Genomic DNA, 13,750 nt, shown 5'->3' on the forward strand with positions numbered 1-13,750 from the left:
TTGTAAATTAATTCGTGATTCAAACCTTTTCACCTCTTGCATAAGGTATCTGATTCCTTTCTTTTTTTGTGGAGGGGAGAGGGGCAATGAATATAATAACTATAGAACGTCTTAGAATATCTTACATTTCTGTTTTGATATATTTTACACCAAATATGAAGTGTAAAATGAGTTTGAAATCGATACCTTTGTTCAATCAATTTTAAAGCCAGAACACTTTGAAAATGTATGTTAAGTGTATCCACTGTACATATGCCCTTGATTGAAACTGAGTTTTACCCACACATCTCTTCCAACAAGGTTACAGTTTTGAATAAATAAGCCAGTGGCACAATCTCCATCACCTCTGGATTCCGTATCAACGTGTATACGACTTATAATGTCCATTTCATAAATCAAATTTGTCATTAATTGCCTTTATCCTCATTTACATTAAGAACCCTTGAATCCTTTATCTTCATTTACATTAAGAGCCCTCGAATCCTTTATCCCCAATTACATTAAGAGCCCTCGAATCGACGTATATTGTCCAAGTAAATGCGTACAGCCCCTTTCTCTATATAGTATACTTGCCCGTGCTGAAGTTATAACCATGATCCAGATTAGTCACGACTTTTTCCAATAGGATAGGTGACCCTAACTTAGAACTGTTAGATTCGTCTGCATTTGTTTCAGGCATAATTCATATTAACCAACAGGGCCTAAAATAATAAGAACATTTTTTTGTATCGACTTGCTATGCAAAAAAAATCCGGATATCTTATTTTTTTGCACAAATACAAAACAAAGCGCGCGACTTTGTCCAAAAGCTTATCGATAGGTATGTTAAGAGGAACTTTGACCGCCAACACTTTATAAAGTTCTGATTTCGGTTTAAAACTTATTCTACTGTAAATATGATAAAAATCGTCTTTTCCTTTAAACTAGTGATTTTTCCTTTTATTTCTTTCTTAAGGCGTGGTTCGCCTTTCAAAACGTGTACAGATCTGAGTGAACTCTTTGGAGATTTTATACGAGCAAATGTATAAAACTGCACCAAGTCTGCATGGTGTCCTTTAAACCCATTTGAAAACGATGAGTGCAGTTTGATCATATAGCCACTTTTTCAAGCTTTTGGAATGTTGATAGATGCTCGAGTGATTCAATTTAGCTTTCAATCGCCCTTAGCTTAGACCGTAATTAAGTTGTTCAAGAGTAGAACAACTTTGTCTGAGCGAAACATAATCACGATGGATCCCTCCCTGTAGCCGACGACGACCGAGGCGTTCCTCCATTATCAAGTCCATCACCATTTGATAGTGTTTATCGGTCATATTGGTAGTAGATTGCATAGCACTAGTACATAGCCGTCCAACAAAAACACATGCACAACTAGGCTACATAAAAGGAGAGACACACACAAAATAATCATGTTCACAATTTTGTGCGAAAGACATATCAAATAATAATATTAATAAAATCAAATGATTCTTGAAAGTGGTGTATACAACGACAACACTTGAAAAATCAAGGTAAAGCAGAATTTAAAAAGGAAAATGTTTCAAAACAATTTACGATAGTGAAATTGATTAAACACAAGCATATAAATCTTTTGGTAGCCAATTTAAATAACAGTAGGGGTTTATGTCAGGATAAATGATGTCAATAATGAATTAAAATATTTATATCGCCGTCATTATTATATATTGATCTCGACCCATATGCGTGGCATTGTCAAAGACATGACATGATGAAAATAAATGGGTTTAAAGTCGATACCTTGTAAAGCCCCATTTACATGCACAATTCAAGGGAAATTATGTGAGAGGGGGAACTAGTGTCACATCGCGGACGGCAATATATAGTTTCCGTTAAAAAAATATACAAGTCAGTAACACGGTATATTAGTGCTATCGGTGAAATGAGTGTGTCCAAAGAAGTCATTTGAACAAACCTACATGTATATGCTTTTAAACGGTTCGAATTTTTTTCATTAGTTTTTCTTTTGACACTTTCCCCATTTCCAATTTTATTGTAAGTACATGCAATCATGCATTGGCCGGAATGAAACCAGGTAGTTTAACATAAGACTGACGGACAGACAGACAAGAGATGCACATACTGGAATAATTTATCATTTCGAAGATAAGGAATTAACCCTAAACCGAAAGGGACCGAGGACTAATTAAAAAAGAACAAATGAAGGGTCGTATGTTCAGGAACGTTATCCACACACGGAGTCTGTATTCGTCTCTCCCCAGAAATGACAAATATATCAGTTCAGATATACCCTAAATATGAAAATAACAAAACCTGAAAAAAACACATGATCAACAGGCTAACCATTCGAAGACAAAACATCTAGTACATAAGATTACCAAAAAATTTAAAATTAGTCTACGCATTACTGTAGTTTTTTGGCCCATCACTGCATCATTTCCTTCGTACAAATTCATTGTTGTCCATTGAATGCTTCTATAATGCCAAACGGGTGAACTGTCGAAACTCTTCGAACTTTAATCTATAGGGTGATTTCAATTCACTCCAAAATAGTGAGAAATGGGTCTTCTTTGTCATATTTGAAATGCATGAGAGGATGTGTCTACAGAAAGCTGACTGACTGCATGATTATTTTTTTTAAATACACACTCTTCAAAAACTCATATAAATGCTTAGCAGATTTGCTCATACAAACATATGTAAAATTTGTGCTTTTAAATGGAGCTTTATATTACTTTTTCTACTTCAAAGGAACGACAATAAGATTTTGAGAGGAGACTGGCAGTTTTGGCCAGGACAAAATTTGTTCTATAATTGCGAATCAGCTAATTTATTTCCAAATGCTATACAGCAAGATTATTTATTTTTTCAATAAACTGTACAGTAGTAGTTGCCATAAGTTATTTTTCCTAGGTAGTGGAGGCTATAATTTATACTTCCAAATTTCTCTAGGCCAAGATATTTATTTACAAAAACTCATCCTACCAGAGGTTGATCCAAGGTACTCTTTCATATATGGTTTTATTACTTAATTTTGTGCAAAAATTTGTCAACAACGAGCAGATGCATATGGTAGCCTTGAACACTTACTGTCATAACTTTCTGGTTCGGAACGCCCCTTTTTCTCTGGATTGGCACTTGCTGTCATGAATATACCATGACCATTTTTAAATTATTTTGCTCCGAAGGAGTTTTGAAATATCGACATATTAACACTAAATAAGATTTTTCAATAAATGAGATTATAACGGTGTTTTAATGTATTTGTTTGGTTTTATATTTGTTTTGATTATTTTTAAATGTTAAAATTAGTCTATTCAAACAATAACACACCTTCTGTATCAAGTCAAAATTCGGAAATTTGTACAACTTGTATATCAGTGGCCTGAGCATGATTGCTCAATTTATTACAATTTTTTTTTTAAACAACTGTTAAAGGTCAACCAGAATTATAATAACAGCCTTGTGAACTTTAAAGTACATCTAACTTATCAAATCATTATAAACCTACACTTTGTTTACTGCCGTTCATACGAGACCTGCTGACCAATTTTACAGATTTTGTTGAAATTTGCGATCTTTGTGGTCACTGTGACAACTTATTTCAAGGTAATACATGTAATTTGTTTTCCTTTTGTAAGTTAGTGTTACAAATTTTTGGTCGTTCCCTCCGCGGGACTCGAACTCGTACCGCTGTGACATCTATGGCAACACCGCCTGCACGAAGTCCAGCGCCCTAGACCACTCGGCCAGGTTAGACTCGAACTCGTATCGCTGTGACATCTATGGCAACACCGCCTGCACGAAGTCCAGCGCCCTAGACCACTCGGCCAGATTAGCTGGCTGAGTGGTCTAGAGCGCTGGACTTCGTGCAGGCGATGTTGCCATAGATGTCACAGCGGTACGAGTTCTAGTCGGAGGGAATATATATATATATATATATATATATAACTTATGGAAAGAAAGTAAAGCAAGAAACGTACGCGGATTGAAATCCGTAATTCCCGTTTTAATATTGGATGACATTACATGTGAGCGTTTTTGTATTGGCATAGAAAACATCTTTATGTCAAAGAAATAACTTAGATGAATTAGTATTTAAAATCAAACTACCACCTTAGACTGGTATTCCACAGCAAAAAAACGTTCTTTTCATTCTTTGCTGATTTTTCGATGTGTACGCAAGTGCGTTTTTTTGCGTATAGGGAGCTACGCCCCTGCTCGGCGTTCGTCGCCGTCCTTAACAATTTTTCAAACTTCTCCTCTGAAACCACTGAATGATTTGAATGAAACTTAGCATGATTGTTCGGATTTCAATGATATATTTTCGATTTTTTCTTTCATCTTTAAATAACAATATTGAATTTACTAATCACTTAAGTTACAGTTGCGTTATCCTAAACATTCCCAGCGTTGCTGCTTAACGTCGAGTCCAACTATAATAACATTTACTAATGTCATCTGGTAGTCGAAGTGAAAACCGACCCAACCCCAAAACAAAACAGTGATTTTATTAAGAAAATTTAATTTTGTACCTTTAAATTATGTAACTCTTAAATAAAATGAAAAGTAGATTTAAACTCAGTTTAAAACATTAGTTTGACGGATCCAGAGTTTCAGGTAAGGGGGCCCCAAAAAAATTCCAGACAGGATCACCGGTGAGGATCACGAAGTGAGTGTTTTTTTCATAATATAACACACACAATCTTCAACATTTTTTTTCTAAGGGGGTGGTGCCCCCCCCCCCATTGGATCCGCCACTGCCGTTATGTGTGTATAATCTCGTATATGATTAGGAGTTGTTGAAAACTTACACTTTCATACTTTTTTCCGGTTCAGATTTCCACAACAGCAGTACTCAAGTGATTGATCTTTAAATTTGCTTTAATCTTAACACAGGCTTCAAAATGGCCTAAAATATTTCGTTAAGGTACATAAAATGACCATTTTTAATGTTCCTTCCTTTTTAGCAAAATACGAATATTCAGCATGGAATTGTCATTTAGCATCTTATAGATTCGAATTTGTATATATTTATATTTATGACAATTTGGAAATCAAATACTGCTTGTGTGTTTGTGATGATTGTGAAGGTTTTCATTGGCCCGATTTTTATAAAATTATTATCCAAAATTTGCAGTATGTATGATATTCCGGAATTCAAAACCCCCCTAAACAGCGAGATTTCATTAGAACATCTCGGTTCTGGATTTAACTTCCTATTTCGATATTTCTGGTCATGCACAGTTCTTGTGTACAAGCATTTTTTCGATTTCACCTTAAATTCCTGTGTTTTATTTCTAGTTCTGCTGATAGCAGGTTGCTCCTTAAAACACAAGTGCAGCATACCGAAATTAGCAATTCTGATGATTAGATTTTTCATTTCATTTTTTACTTTATATTAACGAGAAAAAAAATAGCGCCAGTCCACGATCAGGAGAATTTGGTCATAAATGTGTTTTTGTGTCGTAATTTGACTTTTCAGCTATATGTTGATGAAGTTTCACCGTTCTGTTATCATGGATTTATTACTTTTGTTGATGGGGCCTTTCAGAGCTTACTTAAAGGTGTGTTTACACTTATTAAAGACCTTTTGGTGATCTTTGTATGTATTTACTATTTTATAAGGGCTATACGATGGTGCATTTTTTGGCGTTTCATCATATTTGTTCCCTTTTTCCAATGCTGGTTTTGGCTTCCTGTTTCGATATTTTTGGGTGGAATACTTCTTGTATACACCTATGTTTTCAGTAGTAATTTAAAACTACCTTAATATGCGGTTCTAATGGTGCTGATAAGATTTTATGAACACTAGTGCAGCATACCAAAATCTGCAGTTTCTATATAGTTTGTATTTTTGTATTTTGTGGTCATGAAAAGACAAGCATAACGTTTAAACTTGGCAAGCTATGTCCTAATATATAGATAATTATTACTCAAGTAGCTAAAATAAGTACCCATACATTCCGGAGGGAGTATCTGTGCTTCCCTATGATTACCATTTATTGGTCGTTAAACTAACAATTATGTTTCATACCGCGTCCAGATTTATGGGAGTAGGTTTAATATTTTATTTCATTTCCCCCATATTATAGGCTATAGGCGGCTCTTGATTATATATAGCATAATCAAATGATAGAATACAGAGATTTTCAGTGTACAATAAACTGATATTTTCCTTGTTTTGTCATAAATAATAAATTGAGACTACATTGTATGAAACTCACAATGCTTGAAATGGAACCAAACGTACCCAAATATTAAAAATACAATAAGAACACAACAAACGAGCCATCTTTTCGGAACTACAAATCATCGGGTGGTTTTGAATTAATGAACAGACTAATTCTGACATTTTTGTTGTATACAAGCAGTTAAGATAGAACTAAAAATCCAATAGCCATATAGCAACTATCGTGGTGCTAATTTAGAGTCATGCTAAAGGGGCTATTTCAGCATACCACATTGCATCGATATATGTTTTAATAGTCCAATAAAAGTAAGAGTACTTACTAATTTGAAAAAAAAATAACTTTGCAATTCAAACCTTAAAAATGTATTCATGGAGAGTTTGTAATCAATGTACCGTCTCTAATCTTGGACTACTCAGGAAAACGCTCGACGCATAGGAGTGGTTCATCAAAATTTGATCATCGACAAATAATCAAATAATACCCATATATAATTGATTGATTACACAACTGATCAAAATTTGCAAGAATAGATGAAAATATTGAAAATAGTAAAATGAGAAAAAAAATCCGAAATTGCCCATTTTTCCTTTCCTGTCAAAAATCAATGAACACTTTTTTTTACAAATTGTATTATGAAATGAATGAATATATTATTTGGAAGATTTTCACGATAGAACCGTTAAAGTTAAGCAATAATTTAGATCGCTATTGCAATTGAAAATGTTATTTTTAATAAATTTGCTTATTCTAATTAAGTAGGGGTAGCATTTTTCCTTATAAATAATAAAAACTTAATATTATTCAAGTAACATATTAGTTTTCAGAAACAGTTAGTAATAGATAGGTTCCATGTCGAATTAAAAGATCTTACGTTTTAACGTGCTTCGGACCGATTGAAAATTAACCACTTGTCTGATTGAAATACTAAAATTTAAGCACTTTACTCTCTTTTCTGTTGATAATTTTAAATTTTGCAGTAATTGTCAAATGATAAATACCTAAATTATGAAAGTAGAGATATTTTAGTACCTTAAAATTCTAGTACCGTAACTTCGACCGGATTGGTCATGAAATATGTTTCCCTGTGTGGCCCATGGACTACACTGTCTCATGGTTTTGATCCTCAAAAAGTGGAAATCTGAAGTAAAAAATGATTTTCCAGAACACAATCACCTGACGGGTCAAATATAATTTAATATAAAACTCACATTATGAGCAATTATATTCAGGAACACTGCAGGAAATATTCGTTACATGCAATAGGGTAGATAGGAAGGGAAATTATTTTATTTTTCAAAAACAATTTATATTAAGTCAATGGGGAACTGTACTTTACATGCATGTAGACTGAAACACATCCATATTGAGAGTTTATTCTCACCTAACCAGATCAATACCTCTTGTTTTGCATGGTTTACCGCACATTCTTTTTCCTATATTGAACTATTAAAAATGCAATTTCGCTTTTAAAATTCAATTGATATACCGAGCGACTATTTCACGATCTAAAATCACCTGATTATTTTTAACTTGGCTGAATTCAAGACAAAAGACAAAAGTGAATTTTGTTCAACAAAAATAAATTCAGACTAACAAAATGTATAGCATACTACAAATTTTCAATTTTTTATCACAAAAGCCCCGTGCTACAGCCAGATTCATATAAATTTAATTCTATCCATCGATTTCACACAGGATGATCGGTATTGACTGTAATTTCATAACTGAACCGACCAGCTTTTCAGTTAAGTTACCCAAGCTTAACGAATGAATTTTATCTCAGGTGTGTCAATTTTATTGCAGAATTACCGGCGAAATCAACAAAGGTATGTAAGTAATCCTTTGAACATTTCTCAGATTTCAAAGTTCGTGATATGCTCTTGATACATATGATTTTAATTACACCACAAAGTTCACTCTGGCTGGACAAACATGTGCACAATTTGCTATAAAGAATCCATACCTTCAATTTTGTTAATTATAATTGGAGAAATATAATGTGACTACTCTATTCGCCACAATGCTCTGTCGGGTCAAATTGATACATGGAAAATAATGTAAGTATAGAAGGGTCTGAAAAATTCCCACGATGTTAAAACTGTCTAAGTGGTCATTCCCTCCTCGGGACTCGAAATCGTACCGCTGTGTGACATCTATGGCGACACCGCCTGCACAAAGTCCAACGCCCTAGACCACTCAGCCAGCTAGGCTATATACAAATACAGCTTTCGCTTTCCGGGTCATTCCTCCTCGTAGAATTAATCTAGGGATGTAACTTCGTACATGATGTATTGTAGTAAGGGACAGTTCACCTAGCTATAGGTACAGGTATTGTTATGCAGGATAGAAGATCAAATTAACGATACATCATAACAATCAATATTATGCATACGCCTCAGAATGTGATGACTCTATTATCTACACTGCTCCATCAGATCAAATTGATACAGGGAAGAAAATGTAAGTATAGAAGGGTCGGAAAAATTTCCAACGATGATAGAACTGTCAAATATATATATACTAAATATGTAAAGAGCTCAGCATGTTTCCATCCCCGAATATGTATTCGTGTATCCTGTATTGTGTTACTGGATTTCTCCATAATTTGTTGAATTTGAAGATCATACAATGTATCCCAATGCCGCTTTAGCAAGTGGCATATGTGTGTCACCCTTTATATGGTGTATGCATGGTTCAGACAGTACTAGATCTTTAACATTTTAATTTTGAACGCAAGGTGCTTCGCCTATATGACATACAAACGCGTGTACTCATGGAAAACTCTTTCGTATTCATGTTCAAATTTTTATGCATCCAGTCAATTAGCAAATTCATTATTTAGGTAATTCTTAATTGCATTTTTACTCTATTTATATTGTTTAAATTAAACAATAAAAATCTTGTTTGAACAGCAGGAGTCTTTTGTCTCGTCTCATACATATGGTTTAAATCAAATGTGTCACAGTGTCCGTCTTAATCGGTGATAAAATGTAAAAAAAAACGTTTGAACGATGAACTGAGCAGAGCCGGGTCCAGACAAGGTAGGATGCTGCATGACATTATTTGCCATTTTTTGTCAATTTTACACATGAAAATGACTAAGTCTCCAATCCAAAAATAACAAAGTCTTCGATCCTCTGCACCTCCACCCTCGGATCCGCCACTGCATAGTTGGATAAATATATCATGCGCATAAGACCTAAATAATATTTATCGATCTAGCTTACAATATCCCTCGAGTCTTCCACATGCAGATAAACCTACCCCGACAACTTACTACATTTGTACACACTGATCAATGTACTTAGTGGCAGATGCAGGTGGTTATCGGGGTGGACCCCCCCATCCCTTTTTGGATTTCACTCTTTTTTTTCTCTCCCCCCTTTTTTTCTTTTTCAAAACATCAGGACTTATCCACGTTACAAAGTGGACTTCTTTTGAAAAGTAGCATTTATTACGTACATCATATAAGTTAACCGACTTATATTTGTGTTCATTATAACAATATTTGTATGGAATTGAACAATTAAAGCCACACTTGATGTATAAATAACTGAGCGAGAATAAAAATTACACTCCCCACTGTTCCGGACTTCTGTTCTGTTTCAGTCAATTGGTTTTTACAATTAGAAAGAACATCCAGTTTCTGACCCGGCAGGGTATGAAAACATCACTTGGTGTTTGTAGAAATCGTGTTTTTAATGGGTTCAATCGTTTTTGAGTGTATGTACTCAATCTTTGATCACTTATTGTTTATCATAGTTGATGAGTTACGATTTTTCTTCGTAAATCGAAAACAAGACTGAAATGTAGAATGTCGTCTGCTCATATTTTCTGTTCTCTGTTTACACACGAGCAAAGGTTTGTATTCAATAATAGGCTAAAAATCGGTTCCCCATAAAATACATTCGACGACACACACAGCGTAAATACAGTACTGCACTTTGCATTTCACGAAATTAAAAAAATACAACAGGCATGGCGCTGGACCCGCCCTGTTGAAAACATTTAGAATCTAGATACAGTCAAAACAAATAGAAAGAAATGTCATTATGCATTTCTCACTGACATTTTAAAACATTTAGTGGAGTTTAATGACCACCAAAAAAATCATTTTATATATTTTGATATAATGAGGCTGTGTCGCTGTCCCTTTTTACAGAGAACAATACTGGTTTTTTTTTCATCTGGGACATCCCTTCAGCGCCCGCATATGGAATTTTCATATCAGATCTCATAGGTAAATGCCAGAGCTTACTGAAAATACGCGCACGTTTTGTACCATTGTTTGTACCTGCCAAACCTTTTTTTACAATCAAGGCTTCTGGAACAGGGTTTAGATTGCTACTAGATAAATCATCATAACAGGTTTAATGGACCTCATGATGAAATCGTGGATCGTTATTGCTTATCCGTCTACACCATATGCATAAGTTTTCATAGTTTTCCCTTCCTCTTTCCCGGGCGTCACATTTTACTAGCAGATAACCCTTAGTTTACCAATGCACCTAGTCCACGCTCACAGTTTTGAGTTTAGTCCGGGTTTCAGTTGGATTGCTCATTTACTTGTGTTTTTATGTGCGTGTCATTTTGGTAATTTCATGTTCCTTTGTTGTGTGTCTCTATTTCCTTTGTTACGTCGTTATCCTTAGGTTACTCCGATGTTCCTTTGTTGTGTGTTTCTATATTCTTTCTTACGTCGTTATCCTTGGGTTACCCCGATGTTCCATGTTGCGTGTTTCGATTTCCTTTTGTTACGTCGTTACCCTTGGATTACCCCTATGTTCCTTTGTTGTGCGTTTCTATTTCCTTTGTTACGTCGTTATCCTTAGGTTACCCCGATGTTCCTTTGTTGGGTGTTTCTATTTCCTTTGTTATGTCGTTATCCTTGGGTTATTCAGATGTTCCTTTATTGGGTGTTCCTATTTTCTTTGTTACGTCGTTATCCTTGGGTTACCCCGATGTTCCTTTGTTGGGTGTTCCTATTTCCTTTGTTACGTCGTTATCCTTGGGTTACCCCGATGTTCCTTTATTGGGTGTTTCTATTTCCTTTGTTACGTCGTTATCCTTGGGTTATCCCGATGTTCCTTTATTTTGTGTTTCTATTTCCTTTGTTACGTCGTTATCCTTGGGTTACCCCGATGTTCCTTTCGATAACCATTCGATCTTATTCCCTTGATTTTCTTTAGTATAAGTACATCAAAATTGGGTTTGGTGTTCTATTAAAATTCAATGAAAAATTGTGGCCCTATGAAATACAGAAACAAATTTCAAACACCTATACAATATAAATACAATAATGTATACATGTATGTCTAAATCAATTGATCTTTCTGTCTCACGGACACCCCTTTATTGAAGATTGATATTCATGACCCGATGATAAAAAGTCACTTTAGTATTTCAAAAAAAAAGGCTAAGTAACAAAATCAATTAACAATACTGTCGGCAATTAACAATATTGAAAAATTTAATCAAACAGAAAAAAACTGGAGTCCAATGATTAGGCAATTGGGTTATATACATATAACAGGTAATAGTGATCTTCTTTATTATTATTATTATTATTAATCAATTTGCATTTCTTTTTCAGGCTCATATGGGTTTCTTGTTTCGCCCAAGATGTCATCATGCACAAGCAGCTTACATCTGATGTGTTCCTGCCATACAAACCGAAAATGTCGATATTGTTTGCTACTAGTTTTCTTTACACCGATCTGTATATACCTTACCGTCTACCTAAATTGGCCAGTATTCCATGTGTTTATTAACCAAGACATAATGAGCCCATGCGTTTTGCCTCAGTTCGATTTTTACGACAAATCGATCGCTAACTTCTTTTGGAAATCGGATCCAATCAAATGCGAACCTTGGGATGCCCTTATGTTAATTGATTCAAATGGTATGCTCCGGTACAACCACTCCGCCGTTATGAAGTCAGGATTCACAAACTTATTATGTACGTACAGTAAAGTTATGCGCGTTGGAGATTACAATGTAACTTTTGAGGATGAAACCCTATTCAGTGATCCGGTTTATATATACAATGACATTGTTTACGTCAAATGTAAGCAGGATGACAAGGTAGTTTACGATAATTTACATTTTCATATTGACTATAAGTCTGTACTGAAGACAAGACGTATCGAGAACGAAACAAATGACAACTTGAGTGTGTATATGTTTGGATTCGATTCTCTATCTCATCTCTTAGCTGAACGAGTCATGCCCTTAACTATGAAATACCTGAGGGAAGAGCTTGGAGCTTATATTTTGAATGGATATACTAAAGTGGGCGACAATTCTTATCCAAATTTGGCAGCTTTGTTTACTGGTTCTAGAGGAAATCCGGAAATACCCGGTGCAAATGTTCATACTTTACCGTTTTTGTGGCGTAACTTTACATCTCGGGGATATATCGATTTGTACAGCGAAGACTGGCCAACTATTGGTACATTTACTGGATTTACAAACGATACAACTGCACATTATTTTCGTCCATTTTTCTTAGCTGCCGAAAAAATACGCACGCAATCAATACGCGATGTAAAAAGATTTTTACTTTTCTTGGAGCATCACAATATCCGATTTAAAGATGTTTCGTTTTTGTGTTTTGGTAATACCCCGAAACATAAACTGGTGATTAAGTACTATAAAGATTTCATTGAAGCTTATGATAAGAAAAGAAGAATTGCTGTTTCATTTTTGAATGAGTTGGGACATGACTTCATTAATTTTTATGATCACGCCGATCTGGACGTTGTTGACCTTTTTAAATGGATGAAAAACACGAATAAACTCGATAGTGGTATAGTTATCTTTTACGCGGATCATGGACCAAGATATAGTGAAATCCAGAACACAGACATTGGACGAGTGACTAGCATGATGCCAACTTTAGCAATTTCTATTCCAAAACAATTAAGAGACCGATATCCTCATTTGCATGAAAATCTTAGGAAAAATACAGAGAGACTGAGTACACCATTTGACGTCCATGCTACATTGGTGGATGTTTTAAATACAAATTTCGAGTTACAAAAACCTTTAGATTTAAATCAAAAACTTCCAAGAGCGATAAGTCTATTCCAAGAAATTCCGGAACAGAGGAGCTGTCATCAAGCAAATATACCAGAAAACTACTGTCCTTGCTACGCCTCAAATGCCGTTGCTGTGGACGATCCTGTTGTTAGTGTAGTCTCAAATTATATGATAAATAAAATCAATCAGTTGCTAGTCAAAGACTTTCATCGTTGTGCTAGGTTAATATTGAACAGAACTATTCGGGCATCAGTGGTTAAGTCAAATTTTATCCGAGACAAGAAAGTTGAGGAGTGGTCATTTCGGACGTTCGTTTACACCTCTGGTGAAGATAAGCGTTATCTTGTTGCTGTGGAAGCTCTTCCGAGTTACGGATGGTTTGAAGCTACCGTTCAGTATAACGGCAAATCAGATATGAAACTTTTGGGGGGTATCGACCGTATAAATAAGTATGGTAACCAGTCTAGATGTATTGCTAACCATCGTGATGAATTAAATAAATACTGTTTCTGCAAATGAGGCAGGCCTCTTCAAAA

The 13,750-nt window shown here is 34.9% G+C and overlaps 1 protein-coding gene across 5 annotated transcripts; it reads left to right on the forward strand.

Moving 5' to 3' along the window:
• Positions 1 to 7,931: 7,931 nt before the first annotated feature.
• On the forward strand, positions 7,932 to 13,750 carry LOC148607799 (uncharacterized). Of its 5 annotated transcripts, none has more exons than XM_088544067.1 (2): positions 7,932 to 7,999; positions 11,767 to 13,750. In XM_088544067.1, exon 2 carries the CDS (start codon positions 11,796 to 11,798, stop codon positions 13,731 to 13,733), a length of 1,938 nt encoding a protein of 645 aa, XP_088400193.1. In that variant the 5' UTR covers positions 7,932 to 7,999; positions 11,767 to 11,795; the 3' UTR covers positions 13,734 to 13,750. The 5 variants fall into 5 exon arrangements, with proteins under 5 accessions (XP_088400193.1, XP_088400192.1, XP_088400194.1 ...); XM_088544066.1 differs by having other exon boundaries at positions 7,947 to 8,003; XM_088544068.1 differs by lacking the exon at positions 7,932 to 7,999 and adding an exon at positions 9,803 to 9,832.

Source organism: Perna viridis, chromosome 9 (assembly GCF_037379345.1).
Source record: "Perna viridis isolate PV_CMFRI_1.1 ecotype Kerala chromosome 9, ASM3737934v1, whole genome shotgun sequence".
NCBI lineage: Eukaryota > Metazoa > Mollusca > Bivalvia > Mytilida > Mytilidae > Perna > Perna viridis.

Bases quoted from the DNA above. Each gene is read 5' to 3' on its own strand.
- LOC148607799 (XM_088544063.1), top strand. From the start codon at position 9,875: ATGGGTTCAATCGTTTTTGAGT. The intron at 9,897-11,766 runs GTATGTACTCAA...TTTCTTTTTCAG, and splicing joins GGGTTCAATCGTTTTTGAGT to GCTCATATGGGTTTCTTGTT.